General features: G+C 39.6%; 2 protein-coding genes across 2 annotated transcripts in view; both read left to right on the top strand.

Moving 5' to 3' along the window:
- Window positions 1–2,047: 2,047 nt before the first annotated feature.
- Window positions 2,048–2,891, top strand: LOC101466501 (histone H2A). Its single transcript, XM_004543656.4, has 2 exons — window positions 2,048–2,168; window positions 2,385–2,891. Exon 2 carries the CDS (start codon window positions 2,415–2,417, stop codon window positions 2,829–2,831), a length of 417 nt encoding a protein of 138 aa, XP_004543713.1. The 5' UTR covers window positions 2,048–2,168; window positions 2,385–2,414; the 3' UTR covers window positions 2,832–2,891.
- Window positions 2,892–4,022: 1,131 nt separating this feature from the next.
- The window catches only part of ppp1r37 (protein phosphatase 1, regulatory subunit 37), a 46,503-nt gene continuing 32,308 nt past the window's right edge, over window positions 4,023–18,217 (top strand). The window contains exon 1 of the mRNA XM_024804831.2: window positions 4,023–5,822. Coding sequence (XP_024660599.2) covers window positions 5,087–5,822 — 736 coding nt within the window. The 5' untranslated portion in view covers window positions 4,023–5,086. The remainder of the gene's footprint in view (window positions 5,823–18,217) is intronic.

Raw genomic sequence — 18,217 nt, 5'->3', positions numbered from 1 at the left:
CACTGATAATATCCCACGATCTGGGGCTCCACGCAAGATCTCATCCCGTGGGGTCAAAATGATCATGAGAACGGTGAGCAAAGATCCCAGAACCACACGGGGGGACCTGGTGAATGACCTGCAGAGAGCTGGGACCAAAGTAACAAAGGTCACCATCAGTAACACACTACAACGGCAGGGAATCAAATCCCGCAGTGCCAGACGTGTTCCGCTGCTGAAGCCAGTGCATGTCCAGGCCCGTCTGAAGTTTGCCAGAGAGCACATGGATGATACAGCAGAGGATTGGGAGAATGTCATGTGGTCAGATGAAACCAAAGTAGAACTTTTTGGTATAAACTCAACTCGTCGTGTTTGGAGGAAGAAGAATACTGAGTTGCATCCCAAGAACACCATACCTACTGTGAAGCATGGGGGTGGAAACATCATGCTATGGGGCTGTTTTTCTGCCAAGGGGACAGGACGACTGATCCGTGTTAAGGACAGAATGAATGGGGCCATGTATCGTGAGATTTTTGAGCCAAAACCTCCTTCCATCAGTGAGAACTTTGAAGATGAAACGAGGCTGGGTCTTCCAACATGACAATGATCCAAAACACACCGCCCGGGCAACAAAGGAGTGGCTCCGTAAGAAGCATTTGAAAGTCCTGGAGTGGCCTAGCCAGTCTCCAGACCTCAACCCCATAGAAAATCTGTGGCGGGAGTTGAAAGTCCGTGTTGCTCGGCGACAGCCCCAAAACATCACTGCTCTCGAGAAGATCTGCATGGAGGAATGGGCCAAAATACCAGCTACTGTGTGTGCAAACCTGGTAAAGACCTATAGTAAACGTTTGACCTCTGTTATTGCCAACAAAGGTTATGTTACAAAGTATTGAGTTGTATTTTTGTTATTGACCAAATACTTATTTTCCACCCTGATTTACGAATAAATTCTTTACAAATCCTACCATGTGGATTCATGGATTTTTTCCCCACATTCTGTCTCTCACAGTTGAAGTGTACCTCTGGTGCAAATTACTGACCTCTGTCATCATTTTAGGTGGGGGAACTTGCACAATCGGTGGCTGACTAAATACTTTTTTGCCCCACTGTATGTTAATGGTGTTGGGGATATTTTCTTGTTACACTTGGGGCCCCTTAGTACCAGGTCCATGGTTTTGTGATGAAGGTGTATCTTTTGCTGGCTTTGTCCACCGTGTCACATCATCTTAAACTGGTTTTGTGAACATGATAATGAGTTTACTGCACTCAAATAACCTCCACAGTCATCAGATCCCAGTGCAGTTTAGCACCTTTGGGATGTGAAGGAATGGAATATTCACAGCTAAACATTCTTGAGCAACTGTGCAATGCTATCATGTTTGCAGCACACTGATAAACTATGCCATGAAGAATTAAGGCATATCTAAAGGAAAAAGGGAGTCTAAACCAGTATTAGCCAACTGTACCTAACAAAGTGACCAGTGGGTGTGTATACTGTAACTGTTTTTAACTTCTGGCACATGTGACTTCCATTGTGCATCAAGCACAAGCACCCTACTGTGCAAAATGTAAGTGCTCTACAAAAATGAATAAATAAAATCAGCAAGAGTGAGAGTGGTTCATGAGCATTTTGTTCAGGGAATAGTTTTGTGCATTAGTAAGTCAGAAAATGTTAGGCATATTGAATACTTCTGTTCATGATTAATAGTTCTCAGTACTGAAATACTGGATGAATTATAATGTAGCAATCACACAAGTTTCGTAAATATCTAAATACTTCAAGCTCATGGTCTGTTTGGTGAAACTGCATAATGTTTTGTTGTTGTTGTTTTACCAGCACACCAGCACTGCCTGTTTTATACAACTTTTGGTTGGAGGTATGCTCATTCATTGCACCTGAAGCTTAACTTAATTTTTTTTTTTTTTTTTTGCAAGGCCTCTTTCCCCCACTCACTCACTACTACCAATTTAAATGTTATATATCAACATGTTCTGCTAACTTCACCACCAGTCCTATGCCTTAACTGTAGATTAAGCAGTATTTTTATGTTGCCATCATTTGACCCTAACAATCAGCTCACACAGGTGAAAAAGAGTACCCAGGTGCCATTAATCAACAAGCCCTTCCCTGCTCCTATAAAAGGAGTATCCTGTCTATTCAGTGGACAGCTGCTGTTTTACAAGTACTGGTGAGTGTTTAGCTGTGAATTAAATGTTGGTGTTTGGGCTCCTCCTCGCCCCCTCTCAAGTGGCATAATCTAATTTGATAAACTGTGCATTTGAAGATTATAGTAACTCTAGTGTCCACACATGTTGCTACCTTTGTTTCAAACAGCATCTCATGCACCACTGCTGAATATTAATTTGACTTAAAACTCACTGAATTCTCTTCTTGGTCATTTTAGTTACTGGTCTTCTTCAAACTTGGGTTCAAGATGTCTGGCCGGGGAAAGAAGGCTGCACCCAAACCAAAATCTGCAGTTTCCCGGTCTTCCAGAGCTGGAACTAGTTTCCCAGTGGGCCGCATTCACAGGTTGCTCAGGAAAGGCAACTACGCTCAGCGGATTGGAGTTGGCGCCTCTGTGTACATGTGTTCTGTCCTGGAGTATCTCTGTGCTGAACTCCTGGAGCTGGCGGGAAACGCCAGCCGTGACAACAAGAAGTCACGCATTGCTCCCCGGCACATCTTGCTGGCAGTGAAAAATGATGACGAAATCAACAAGCTGCTGGCAGGGGTCACAATCTCAGATGGTGGTGTGATCCCAAATATCCAGGCAAGCCTCCTGCCGAAGAAGACAAAAACACCAAAGGATGACAAATCTGCTAAAGATGTCCAGTCACAAGAGTTTTAATTATAAATGGTACCACTTTCAGAAAGGGTTTTAATGATAATAAAGTGAGTTTCTAAATTATGCTTGTCTTCAAACTTTTTGAGCTATCCAACTGGAAGTAGTACTGATTGTGTGGGGTGTTTTTTGTTTGTTAAAACCTTGACAGCCAGGGAACCAGATGTCTTGATGGCAGCTGGATAGAGTAGTGCAAATTTCTCTGAATGCTAAGGAAGTGTGCTTCATTTCCTACTTCCCGTAGCCAAGAAGGGTTCATCCTCTGAACAAAAGGGACCTTACTCGTACTCTGCCGTGTACAGCGTACTGATTTAGCTCCTCCACAGGACCTCTGGAAGTCTTGCAAAATAAGTTTCAACACTACATTCTTGGATGTCTTTTAGCTTAACACTACTCAGGTTTTGTGAAATACTCAGACAACCGTGACAGTTTTACCCAGCATCTTTTCATGGTGGGGTATGTCAAAAGGGACACCTACCTAGTTTACAAGTCCAGTTGAAGGTTGGAATAAATCATCTAAATTAGAAACCTGGTGTGTAAAATTAGCCTTGATGACTACACATGAAGTGAGTGTGGATGAATTATTTCATAATTGCTTCCTGCTAAGATCTGGGGTTCAAGGCTCACTCACCGTTCACTTCACAGTTCATTATAGTTAACCTAGAAATAACCAGAATGGTGATTAGACTAAGTCATTAGTGCATCTGCTGGACGATGGTATTCCTAAATGACTGTTTCCTGGTGTAGTTTGGTGTGTTTGTGCTGTACATGTTGTGGGCTAAATTCTTGCCCCAGAAACTAAACTCTCCTTAAAAAATACAAAAAACTGACTGCCTGTCGACATCCCTGTTGATTGCAGATAGTATGTTGGGCTGGCTGACATAAAACAAAGTACTCCCACGTTCCCTTGAATCAAGATTCTCAGTATCCTTGAGTTTTTCCTGTCTACTAACTTCAAGGAATCCTTGCATTTGTATAGTTTGAAATGGAAGGGAAAACAATATATGCACTATTAAAAAAAATCAAACATTCTATTTGGATGGGAATTTTTAAGCAAAACACTCGTTAACAAGACGTGAGGATTTTCCACTCAAACTTTAAAATATTGTCGTTTTGCAGCCCTCTATAGACACAGACGTTATACGCGTGCTGCTCTTGTAACGTTGCGTCTGTTGGACGTACCCTAACGACGTGCTGACGTAAGACGTGTGAACAACAAACAGTTGTTGGACTTCAACAAGCTAGCGAAGGATAACGCTAGAGGAGAACAGGTTGAGCCTGCCTTTTCACGGAGAGAGAGGCGCTTACGAAATCCGGGCGGTCGGAATATTTTATACATTAACTCCTAATAACTAACAGCGTAGGTACCGGCACGTGTAACCCGGCACAGTTCCCTCGTGCTAATGTTAGCAACACAAACACGCTCATTGCTGCTCGGAGTGTGACGCCTGTTTTTTTTCCTGGCTGCCGCTGGTCGAGGGCTGTGATGCGAGCAGAGTTGCTGCACGGCAGAGGGTGAGACGGAGCTACAGTCGGATTATATTCGTCTTGATACGGAAAATGGACTTTCTCGGGGAGAAACAGACGGGGTCACGCAAAAAAGCGGGCATGCGACCGCACACGGGCCTGGATGTCATTGTTGGTCAACAACTTTAGCCCGCTAGCGAACGTTAGCTTGCTTTAATTCATGCAGATGAATTGGGTTTGTTGTCGGGCAGTAATCTCACTTTGCTAGCGTAATGGAGGCACCCTGAGTGACTTGTTTGTTTCAATTGATTGTCCTGCTCTTCTTAAATACTACTGGCAATGTGTTGAAGACCGGGGAGCCTTTCGTCGAATAATAGGACACGGTTGGTAAGAATTATTGAATTGTATACCTGCCCGAGTCATAGTTGAGCGAAGTTCTCTACGACTATGAATTATTACTGTAACAGTATCTATTTCACGCAGGTATAGCATATTTCTATTATTGATAGTTGTGTGAAATTGCACTTTATTTGGCCGATTTTTAAGTATGCACTGCAGCCACCTTTGAATTGGGGTTTATCGACATCTATTCAATCACCCCCTGATGTAAAAAAAATCAGCACTTGTATAGAAGTTGGTAAATAAAACGTCAAGATAGGTATTTATCTGCGTGTATTGTTATGAGCCAGGGCAAAGGCAGCCTTATCCATGTCATTTGGTTCCTAGTCACTGTTTAACCCGAGATCCCAGCTGTTCGGCACAGTTAAAGGCTGAGTTTTACTGGAAATGAAAGCATGAATATCGAAGAGCAGTGTCTAGATTTGTGCAATGTCAAGATGAAAAACAACGTGGACGATGATCACAACACTACTAACAATACAGAAGGGGTTATCCCTCGGATCTCCGAATTGATGACTGACAGCAACACAGAAAAACAAAGCATTGTTCCTACGGAGGCCTCTGAAACTTACCTGATGCCTCAGCTCACTGACAACCTTCAGACAGCAGAGGAGAACAACCAGCAGGCACAAAACACAGTGGAAATTGATGAGGTCAATGGAAATGGAAAGAATAGTGCCCAGGACCCACCAGCGGTCGTGAACCCGACTGATTTTATCTTTTCTACTAGTGAGCAGCACGAGGAGAAAATGAAGGAAGATAAGGACAATAATCCTGCAAAGCTTGTTCTTGAAGAAGGGGATTATGGTGGGGACATGGACATAGGTGTGGATCTGAGTCTCGATGAGAGTGGGGTGCTGGAGACTGAATCTGTAAATGTTAGATCACTGTCAGACAGTAATTTAGACTCAGTGTCCACTCCTCAGGATGTCCCAGCTGGCAGCACGACAGAAAGCCAGGCTGATGCAAGCCAGACATGCAGCATAGAAGCTTCTGCCACAGATCCAGCTGGATTGTATCCCTCAGTGCAAGAGGGGGACACTAAACACAAAAGTGGCAAAAGGGTGACATTTCCCTCTGATGAGGATATCATCTCTGGAGCAGTGGAGCCAAAGGACCCCTGGAGACATGGTAATTTTTGTTTATTTTTTTTCTACATGTTTGAATGTGTGATTGAGTTAGTTCTGCGTGTCTGTTGCGCCTGCATGAACATGTCAGCATACTGTGGTTTGCTGGAATTTATTCTTAGAAGGCTTTTTAACAGAATTTGTCCCTCAGCTCCATATGGAGCAGTTGACTCTGTCCACATGTCCTGTCATGCTGCTAAATTTCCCACATATTCTTCAACATTATCGAGTAGATGTTGACACTGATGTATGGAAGGCGTGCCAGAGCACCGGTCTTAGAGAGGAATGTTTGTTTTGTTCCTTTCTTCAAAGCCTGACAACTCTTGCAGGTTCACACTGCTGTCTGTTTAATGCTTAGGCAACACCTGCAATCCCGCCCCATTTTCAAACTAGAAGATCAGTACTTTAATTACTTGTATAACTAAACGGCTTTATCTGGCTTTACCCCCACAGAGGCGTACCATATACAGTATAGACAAGGGTATGTACTGTATGCACTATTGTGACGGAGTCCCACCACACCTTGAGGTGTGCCATTTTTACCACAGCAGGTTCCTGTTTACCCAGTGAAAACATGTTTAGGGAAGCTAATGAAGGACACGACGCCACCTATTGCACCACCTTTAAATATTTTAGTGTTGAAAGTTACAAGGAAATATGTTTTCGCTTTTTATTGTCCATATGTGATATGGATATACAATGTAATATACAATAAATGTAATGTTATGCTCATTTATTTTAACTGAAGTACTCGTTTCAATTTATTGCTGTTAACTATTCCAGTATTACCAGGTCTAATTTGCAGTCTAGTTCTTTTTATACATATTTGTACAGTGCAGGTTTTTTTTTTCCTCTTTTCATTTAAAAAAAATTCTATCATGAACTAACCATGACTCACACACTTTTTCATCTGCTGTGGACAAAGGATGCCGTTTAATAAACAGACCTACAAGCTGGTGTTTGCTCCCAGCACTGATGGCATTTGGCATAGTTACACAGGTGACTGCCTCCTGAGAAGATGACAAATTGTGTTAAGCTTACTACTAGCCTTACGATCTCAGTTTGTTTGTGCCATATTCACATACACTTAAAGGCTAAGCTGGTGACTATCCTATTTATTTTTCCCTGCAAAAATGTAGGCCAGACCAAGCAACGGTTGGTGATCCGAGAAGGGAGGGGGGGGGGTAACAAAAGCAGAAAAACAGGAAGCTTACTGAGCACAAACATTACTGTCTCGTATTCAGCTGTATTTTAATTGTTTTATTAACACCCCGGTTGCAATTTATCAGGAAGCCACCCAGAAAGTCAGTTTTCTATCACAACATTCATGTCCCAGTGTTACCATTGATTTGATCAGTTTAAAACAATTTGCAGATTTCTTGCACCCATTTCCATGACAGGTTTAATTTAGATGTGTTGATATTTTTTTTAAGATAATTTCTTTCTTTTTCCTCCTTTTTGCCAGGCAATCGTGCTGATTGTTAACTGGTCATGGATATCTTATGCTGGACTCCATCAGGGCAAGGTCCCACCCAGTTAGCCAAGTTTTTTGTACCTTGATGAAAGATACAATGCACAGTAAAGTATCTAGATCACTCTAGTGTGGGGTTGACTTTTTATCAAAGACAGTTATCATGTACTTTAGGTAGGTTCCAAAGGTCCAGCTGATTGTGCTTTTGATTTAGACATGGACAAGCACTCGAGGTTAGTGAAGACCTGTTGGAAGTGATTGGACTGAAGAGTTGGAGCAGTGGACTCTTAAACAAAATGTGATAATCAGTGATAATGATAATTATCTTGTATATAATTGCTGTTGAAAAAGACTGAAAAATTGTTTAAGACTGTCACATGTGGATTTTATTATTTTCATTTTTCATACATGCCATATACAACAGCACGCATCAACCCGCACTTTTGGGAAGTTTAAATTTTAGTGTCACGTTTTATGACATTTGAAGGACATTTGAGCAGGATTGAGAAAGCACTCAGCAAAAAAATAATTAAAAATGAATCAATTCTCAGTGGCTTTTGTAGATATAAACCACATTTTTGTGCTTTTAGTTTTTGTGAAGTTTCTGTACAGAAATGGTTTGTTTTTGTTAATTTTGTCCTGTTGTTTTAGCCATAGGGGGTATTATTTCATGCCAGCACATAAATTTGTCAATGTTGCAGTAGTTTAGTTAATATAAAGAGCAGTTTAAATTTATGAAAATGCTCCCTTAGACACGTTCTGCTGTCCCAGTGTGATATGAACTGTGGATGCATTATCCTGCTCAAGACCCACAGGGCACACTTTGAGGATTGTGGTTGTAAGTCAACTCACAAGATGACAAGCTTTTAGATCTGCCCATTTTCTTTGGTTGACGTGACAGACACTACTGCATAGTAATGTTGATGCTGGTAGTGATAGTGAACACCTGGTGATTTTGAAGAGTTACCGTGATGAGCACTCAGAAGGGTGCTGGACTAACTTTTACATTGGTTGCACTTATGTGCTTTTTCATTTATCTGCCATATGGTGTTAGTGCACCCCAGAAATATATTCATCAAATTATTGCCTTTTGGCAATAATTTGTGTAACCGTTGGCCTTCTGTATTTTAGTGTTATGAAGAGGGTGCTGTAACACACTCTGATTTCATGGAGGAGATTTCTGTTCATTCTTCCAAAACTAATGAGAATTGACCATGTAATAACCTCCTAGCTACTCCCCACATGTAAAGGCTGAGATTATGTGTATGAGGCAGCAGCAGGAGCGACTTGTGGTTTACTGCTGAATGGTCTACATACTTGTGGTGTTCCCACACTACAAGTAACCTGACAACCCCCCTAATTTTATTTACACAACAGTGTATACGTATGGAGCTCTTACTGTGTGACAGCAGGAAATAACAAGAGTTAGGAAAGCAAATTCTAAAGGAAAAAATTTGCAGAATGTAATAACATAAAGTGCATGAAGGACATAAAAACTAAAAGATAGACTTTGAAATGTATCGTTGTTTCAGAAAAGGCAGGTAGTGAAATATGCCCAGCCAGACTAAATGATCTCCTTTTACTCATTGAACTGAAGCTGGGAGCAAATACAAGTAAATTACCAGAAAGGCACCCTCTTTAAATATTTTCACACTATTTTTCTTCGTTATTGCCAAAAAGCCTGCCAGTATTCAGTTTAATTAATATTTTTTTAAGCGTTAGTCCTGCTTCTCATATCTTCCTGAGGTATCTTATCTGAATGTCAACAAAGGCTCCTCAGGCACTGTTAGTAGCGTGCACAGTGTCACAATAGAGCCACTGTCCGCCCGGACCCTTCTACAGATCTAGTGTCAGGTTCACTGGGTTCCTGTCTTATTTCATCTGTCATAAAGATAAAAGTGAAATGAGCTCACAGAGCCTGGAGCTTCATCTGTAAGCAGTGAGAGTTACAGCTGTAAAAGCAGAGGGAAGGACATTTGAGGTTGGTGTTGAATATTACAAAAGGAACTGATATCTGGTTTACTACTGCCAGAAAGTAAACTTGTGAAAGGAGTGAACATCATGCAGTCAATGTGAAATGTGCTCTTGGGGTTCTCAGGGGCTGATGTCACTTTTCACTTTCTTGTGGCACTTCAGCTTTTAGAATTAACCCAAAAGGAGAAAAATAAGGAAAAAAAAAGAAAAAAGAATTAACCCAAAAGTATCGACATTCACCATTTAGAGCTAATGCTGTGATAGAGTGCTAAAATAGGGCTGTGTGTGACTCATATTTTCAATGAAGGCTTCCATGTCTTCAGTATTTTTTTTATTTTATTTTTTATTTTTGTGTGTGCGATGATTCTCTTATTTTGCCACCTCTTTCCATTATGGCGACACACCTCCATCCTTCCCTCAAAGCCCAAAGTCACTTCCCGCCAGGCTGTGACTGGTCTATTTCAAGCCAAGACAGGAGAATAAAACTAAATGAGCTTCTTGGAAACACTTTGATTTCAAGGAGTTTGCTGAGGGACAGCAAAGCCGTGATGTTTTAAAAGTAAAATATAGTCATTATGAGTTTTAATGTAAACATGTCTACTCAGAAACTTCATTTTGTTGACAGTGTCTGAAACAAAATAAAGGAAGTTGTAAAATATATAATTATCATTTTGTTCTGAGTTGAGTAATATTCCTAGAACTGTTTTTTTTCCCCCCCCTTTTTGTCTTGCTCAGTTAAGACCCGAGGGATGTTTGTACTCTCCATTAAGGCCTGAGCAAATACTACATCATATCTTGAGATTTCTGAACTTCCCAGCATGATGCATAGCTTCCCCACCTTCCTCCATTTCTGCCTGTCTATTCTCTATTCTCTTTTTTGACTAGCTAGATTAGCTTAAGTGCAGGCGGCCTTTTCAGCAATGCATTGTGAACACAAAGCACTAGGTCACATTGGAAGCATATGGTCTAAGATGGTTCAGTCGCTGTGACTTGCGATATTACTAAACAAGTTCTAAATTTTAACTCTTACTATTACAGCACAACTGTAGAGGTACAGTTCTAGACTGGCTACCACAAGGGAAATTTGTAACAGCCTTATTATAATTCAGCTGTGAAATTAAGTTAAAGTTTGCTAATTGCAATACAGTCAATAAACAATGCAGGTAATGTACAATTGATTATCCTGGAAGCAATTAAACTCTTTAGCCTACGTGTTGTTCGGTGTCAGACCTAAGGCCCACTTGGCACCATATTATTAGAGGCTCTGTGACCCATGAAATGTTATTTGTTGTGGCTCTAGACCAAGTTACAAACTAATAAGCAGAGCTTTCAGTGTAGAGCATGAACAAAGGCTCTGGAAACCTGCAAGTTAGTTCAGTTTACATGAGCAGCAGAGCTGAAGTTTTAACAACTAAATTCTTTTTCTGATCCAAACGTAACACTTTGTAATAATTGGACTGTGTGATAACAGTGTTTTTATATCTTGTGATGTGCCAAATTTGTTTAGTTAGGTGTGCAGATGTACTTTTTCATTCTGTTGGAAGCAAATAGCTGTGAAAATTTAGGTGTTAAATCAGTCGAGTTGACATCATTAAATCTGGTTTATTAGGTGTCATTAACATCCAGTTTCTCATAAAATCGTAAGATACATAGTGAATTCAGGACTATTATTTGGAGAAAGAATAAATATTAATTAAAAAAACAACAAGGAACAGATTTAAAGCTGAAAATACTGGTTTAGCTTTTTAGCATGCATGAAAAGTCATTGCAGTTATTTTAAGATGCAAATTCAATAAATGAAAAATGAACAGCATCATTGCATAAATTGTTTGAAACCATTTAAATTCTATCAAATTCTACCAATTCTATCCTTGAAGCTTGTGCATGTGAATGCACATCTTGGACATTTGCGATGTTAGAATGACAACATGGATGCAGAATTTGCTATTCACAGAAGAATTTGGTACGTTTACATATCAGCAGAACGGACACCTTAATAAATCTATGTAACAACCACATTGGTTCAAAATTAATGCTTTTTTTCTGCAGTGGGTTTTTTTTTCAGCTCCCATTACACAGATCTTTATGTGTGATGTGATAAGACAACACCTGATAAAGTCAGCCCTTTAGGCTGTCTTTAGTTTGTACATTCATCTATTATGCATTTACTCTGTCTATGCTATGTAAGTGTGCTTGTCTGTGTTTGTTTTGTGCTAAATCCTGGCCTTTGACACTCTGCCAATCTGCACTGTCTTAAAGAAAAAAACAACAGATGAACGCTTATAAATGGCAGAAATGGCATACTGGTTCGAATGCTGTTGTTTTCTGATCCTCACTTTCCGTCCTCATCAAACAGGAATTCCTTGCCCTTCCCTCCCTAATGTCGTTTCTCTTAACACACGAGGAGGCTGGAATTGAAGTATTGCTTTCTCTGTCTGTACGCAAATGCACAAAATGCTGCCTCATAGAAAACTGGATCATACAACTGTCATTCCCTCATAACTGTCCATCTGGTTCAGCAGCTTTCTCTCTGGCAGGCTCAATCCTTTGTCATCTGGGTGTGAGTTTAGAATGGCTTCACTGTTTTGTTGTTGTTTTGTTTTTCTGGTGTCATACCGAAAAGATTAAGAGAAGGGCTGTTGATGGGCATGTATTGCTAAAGGCATGGAATCTGCATGTAGTGAAAGGTCAAAAATGAATTCCAAATTTGTTGTCTAGTATTAAAAGAGGATAACAAACATAAAATGATCATTGTGTTTCATTCTAATCCCTTTGTTTTGCCTTTCAGCACATGCTGCTCTCTCCAAAAAAGTCTGGCAGATTTAGTTTAATATATGTTTTTTTAATTTTTTAATTTTTCCATTTGGATCTCAGTGTTGAACAATATAATTCTATAAGATTTTTTTATATTCTGCTGTATTCTAGCAGCAGTTACAGAGTTGCATAGTCTGTAGTAATGTTCAAGAAATCCTAACACACTCAATGTCTTTGTTCTGCAGTGATGTGAAATGTGAGCTCAGGTATTGTGTGGGTTATTTGTGTTTTTCTTTTTAGGAATCCATTGCAGATTTTCCACAGAAAAGTCTTTGGCCAGGTGAAGTTAGAACCTGGGACAGAGCAGAACTCCAAATGACAAGTTCACAGAGAGAGCTGGTAAAGAAACGGTTATATAATGTGATAATTTCCAGAATAGGTGAACATGTATATCAGGCCTCTAGAGATTCAAGTATGTGGCACAATCAAAAAGTAAGAACACATACTTACTTAAAAAACAAACCGTGCACAACATTCCTGCAGTTTTTAGGTCACTCCCTAAAGGGCTGTTCTGACCATTCCTGCTGATGCACATTTGCAATGCATGGTGAGTCTCCTTGACTATGTCAAAACAGCAGCCTATGAAATAAACATTTATTTGGGCAAGAAGAAGAAGTTGTAGGGTATCAGATTGTGATGATTGTGAAAAAACAGCACAGTATTTTTCTTTGGTACAGCATTTGTGCAGTCTTCTTGGTGTCTGGGTTGTCTTCTGTAATGCTTCTATGTTGCAGGCTGGACAGGGCAGTCGCATTACACACTTACTATGTTTTTTTTTTTTTGTTTTTTTTTGTTTTTAATGGGGATAGTACATGAACGCAGACTAAAGGAAGTATTAACAGAAAAAGCAAACCAACAACGGCAAAAAAAGAATAATCGACAGATTATAGGTCCTGATTGGTTTTGGTTATCTTGGATTACTTGCTCAGGCCTTGTTGCAGTGGCCACTTTCAACTATGTCCACTTTCATTGCACCGTATGTATATGATGGCACATCAGTTGTGGGCTAAGACCAGGTATGCTTGTATTGCATACTAATCTCAGTTCCAAAGTGAGTACACAGATTATAACTCACTCACTTTTTCTATCTGATCTTGTACTGGACCTTTAGTTTGCCTAAAAAGGGTTTGGGTGGAATTTTAAACCTTTGGGCTTGTCTGTTTTTTTTTGTTTTTTTTTGTGGTTTTTTTTTTGTAATTTAAGACACAGGCTCAGGTGTGAGTGTCAGACTTGTATCTCTTTTGTGCATGCATGATCACGGTCTCGTCATGCAGACTTGTGCAAGCAAACTGGAGGAGTGCCTCAGGCCGTGCCTTTTTGCCGCACCTCTGACGTACAAGGCAGCCAGTTGTCATGTGTGAATGACGCTACTACCACTGTCTACAACACAGCACTGTGAAATTGCAACCAATGGACCTGGAGAATTTGGGGGTGCTATTTTGAACATTGGCACTTGGACGTTAAGTAGGAACTGGCAGTATGTCTGTGTTCCTTAACATTTGCACCTATCCATTTTTATGTGGTGCAGAAATATGCAAACAGCAACATAACTGACTAACTATAAAGAACTCTCAGGCTTGAATTGATTTGGCCAATCAGAAAATAAATTATCCAAAGACTAGTGAAGGTGTTGGGCTTACACCTGAAATAATATGGATTTAATTCTCTGCACCGCCTGTTGGACATCTGGCTTCCATGTGTTCCACTCTCTGTCCAATCTTCTTTACTGGCACAGCTTTATTTTTAGCTGCTAGCTGGGAATAATTTCCTCTAACGCATGTAACCTGTCAACACTGGTTTCCCGGTTTTTACCTTTCGAATTTAGCTTAATAAATGCTGGCTAAGTAATCAACTCTAGATCTTTTCCAAAGATTTTTTATTTAGCCTTCCACCAAGAGAGGTAGTTCTAGGTTGTTGTAGGGTAGCAATGTCCACAATATAACAACAAGTCAGCAAAAAACAGAATAACCTTTGTTTTTTGATTAGTCATATTTTCTTTGTTACAAACATTCTCTGTAGAAACCAGATATGCATATAGGTGGTAGGTTTATCTTCAGTAGCTTGTCTTATACAGTTTTTGCTTTTTTCCATATCAAACCTAAAGCATTTCTTTATGCTGCTGTTGTGCTGAAGTTGCTGTGTCAGTCTTTGCAAGCAAAGCCAGTATGTGTAAACAAGTTAGACAGGTGAAATTCAACACACTATGTGGGTCAAAGGAGTTTCAGTGGAATCCTCTCTGTGTGCCAAATCTGCTGTGTCTCTGTCTCTGCAAACAGTGTTGTTTCTTCTTCTGCACACACGCAAACAATTGTCTTTTCCTGTTTCCTCTTTGCTGCTGGAGTTAGGCGAGAAAGCACAGTGTCTGTAGCCAATTTGTTTGTACTTTGTTTTATGTCAGATTGTTGGGAAGGCTGAGAATTGATGGATTTTGATGTGTATGATATTGGGCTGGACTTAAGTATCTTCTAAAAAATTTGCAGGCCTACTCAAAAGTTACAGATTATGTGCATGTTGCATTGGCTCTGAACCAACATTTTGTTAAAGAATGTGCAGTAAAGTCAATAATTGGATTACTTTGTATGATTGTTGCATTATGTTAGTCAGGACTTTCATACGACAGCTGCTTCTAAGTAGGTGAGAAAGCCTTTTAATTGTATTAAAAGATGATAATTACATGTGTGTGCAGGCACTCGAGGCTTGGCTTCAACATCAAGTGATTTTACACAGCTTCGCATGAAATTAGTAAGGTCTGTCCAAAAGCTTGAAGAATGGGACGGCCATTAATTACCCAGCTCATTTTACAACACCAAATGTCTGTAGGGCTTGTACAGTGGCTGTCCAGGTGTGAATACATGGGAAAGAAATTATCAGAGCTCTAAGTCTCACACTCATCACAGTCCTATGCAGCAGACGAGATGCATACAGCTGTAAGAGTGAAGTAGACTCTTCTTGTAATTGCGAGATGGCCAGTAAGAAACATGAACAATTTATCAGAGATTTGTTGATCAGACAGAAAATAAACTGCAAAAAAATGAGAGCTCTTAAATCTGGCTGATTTCTCTCTCGACCAGAGGTAGCTGTAATTGATAACATCATTTATTGTATTGGATGTTCCTTAAATAAGTGAACTATTCCTTTATCTGGTGTAACAAATAGCTTCTCACCTTGCCTTAGAAACACAGCTAAATTAAAAATTCTTGCTTTACGTCTTATATAATAGCATGCCATGTTCATGATAGTTATTCAGGTTGTTCATTTGTCCCAGTAAGAGTAGCTCAAACTAAGTCTGGTACTAAAGCCCACGCTCATATTGTGGGCTCTCTGTGGGTCGATCCGTTCTGACCTTTTGTGGGTGGTGGTAGAGGCTTTGACTGCAGCAATGTTATGTTGTGCAGCTACAAATGAGAATAGATCTCCTGTATTTTTAGATGCTGCATTTATTAATAATGATGTAATTTCTGTTTTCATACTTAAGTTGCAGGAAACTGACAAGTAACAGAAATTGGATGTGCACTAGATGTGACTTGGTGAAGAAAAATGTGTCTGGTTTTAGTTGTACAAGTTAAGGAGACTGGCGGGAAACCGAAGCAGCAGGATGCCTTTATTTTTTGTTTCACATGTTGCACAGTGTGGTCAGTAACAAACCACCAAACTGCGCTTGTGCAAACAGCTCTTTTTTTTTTTTTTTGGTCGTGCTCTTTTATACAGGGTCTGTTATGTGTACCTGTTCTTCAGGCCCTCATTTGAGTTTAAATATAGTAAAACCATTCATATGTAGGCCTGCCTTAAAGATTAACCTGGGTTGTCCTTGATTCCTGAGTTTTAAGTTTCCAGAAGAAGGGAGGTCATTTTCCGGTAGGCCTACATACAACTGGACTTCCTTTTGCAACCAGTTCAGTCATGCCTTGCTGGCCATTAGACAAAAATTCAAGCTTAAGGCACTTTTGCCTTGACTTAACTTTTCAGACACCGAAGGCCATCTTGTACACACGTCTTAAAAACAGTAGTCAGTAGGTTCTTTGTTTTCAGAAAAAAAGTTGCTTAAGGGCCACAAAAATACACTAAGTTAGCAACAATAACATGAGCTGAAATGAGCTGATTAGTATAGTGAGTGACATTAACAGTTACTACACATTTCCACATTAAAAATAAAGAAGAAAAGCAGACATATCAGAAAGCTAAAATTAAAAGCTGAATACCTACCCAGACAATATCAAAGTAGTTTAATGCTTTGCTACTTTGAAACTTGGGTAAATATACAAAAGAATAAATTATAGTTTAGATTGAAGCCAGCAGAGAAAAAGGCAGATTATGTAAACATTTTGTCGAGACACTCATATTTTCCACTTCATAACTCTCATGGAAATCAGTTAAAGTAATTAATAAGTTTTGCAAGTTTTGGAGTTGTGCAAGTCTAGATTGTAAAGAAATGTTTTCAGACTTAGAAATTAGGAAAATGTTTGACTTCATGCTAAAAACCTTTATAAGCAATCACAAAAAGAGTACTGGGGTAGTATCAATAAAATTCTCTTTATTTCTGGGAGACTTTCATGGTGTTGCACATGTAGTTTAAAAAAAAATACAAAAAAGATATTGCCAAGACTTGTGAAAAGGGCTTGTGAGTCTCTCTCATCAGTTCAAAGGCAGCTAAACTTTGTGCTTTGAATGTACTAGCATATTGACTGATAACCTGTACCAAGGAAACCCTTCCAATCACATGCTGGTTGAGGTTTCAGTTGCCTGAAGCTTGAATCGAAAGTTGCTAGATTTTTTTTAAACTGAGTTTAAAAGTAATGGATGTTTTTGTAGTTGCATTAAATTGCAGTATACTGAGGGCAAAATAATTCCTTGTGCCTCAAGTATGTTATTTGAAGTGCCGGCTCTGGAAATTGTCTGCTCTTCCTTTGTTCTTTGTAGCTCCAAGATAGTTGAGGTGTGGAAGTGAAGTAGCAGGTTTTTGTTATTGAATAGTCCTCACATTCAGTGCCTGAGTGAAGAAGGCTTTGAATTCTTCTAAGTGGTGAACTCTCCCTCTAGAGAGTTCTGTGCCTGTACCTGTTGCAATTCTTCCAGTTGTTCAGGTTAAGCAATTGATTTATAATTTCCTGCAGTTTTTCTTATTCCAAGATACCCTGCTGGCTGTGCACTGTAGAATAGAAGTAACAGAGCAGAACTTATTCTGGTTACTTTGTACTAAAAAAAGGCAGTTGTTGTAATCAAATGCAAACATTAACCTTACCTAAATACTGTGACATTTTCCTGTCAGTTTTTTTTTTTTTTTTTTAATTACTGACAAGCACAGTAGAACGGCTTGTCTGGATCACAGAAATCCCTGTTTACTCAAACAAATGTGTTGGAAGCCTGAGACAGGGCAAGTCTAGCACCAAGAGAAAGCAGGAGCAGACTAAACTGTCAACCTCAGCTGTCAATTAGCAGCAAAAAGCTTTTTTTTAAGCCTTCAGGTCTTGTTGACAGTGTCCTAATCTCCAAAATGCCAACCATGACACTTAACAGAGGGCCTGAATTTAGTGATTGAGACTATAATGACTTATTGGTTAGGCGAGTGGGGGGGATAGGGATGTTGTACTCTGCTCTTCCACACTAGCTTAAGCATTCAGCTGTATTGCTTTGTCAAAACAGTTTATTGAAAGACTTGGTAAAGATAAAGCTGAATTCCCTGTATATTTTTGGCATACTGGTGTTGCACTTGGCTTTAACAGTGGTATGCCTTAAGAAGCCACATTATCATGAACTTATTTAACAAAAAAGGTCTTGGGATAAGCATCCGTGTGACGATTAGAAATAAAGAAAATAATTTGAGAGTGATGGCTTACATGTCATCTTGTAAACATAAGTGACCAAATTCTGTAGAGGATATATTTGGCTTTTCTTTGCTCCCACTTGATGTTGATGATGGTGTTCACCATGTTTAATAAGGAGTAAATCTCTACCCACAGTCTTGTCTTTTATAGCACAACATCTTTTTAATCATAAATCCTGCAGCTTTTAATTCACCTCTGTTGATATTAGTTAGTAACCTGGGTGCTTTTTTTCCCTTTGATTTTGCTCACAACCTTATCTATGGCACCAATCAGTGATTAAGTGTGAGGGACGTGCTGCTTGATTGCTTGGTTGAGCAG

Source organism: Maylandia zebra, linkage group LG14 (assembly GCF_041146795.1).
Source record: "Maylandia zebra isolate NMK-2024a linkage group LG14, Mzebra_GT3a, whole genome shotgun sequence".
Taxonomy (NCBI): domain Eukaryota; kingdom Metazoa; phylum Chordata; class Actinopteri; order Cichliformes; family Cichlidae; genus Maylandia; species Maylandia zebra.
This window is presented reverse-complemented; position numbering and strand designations above follow the sequence as displayed.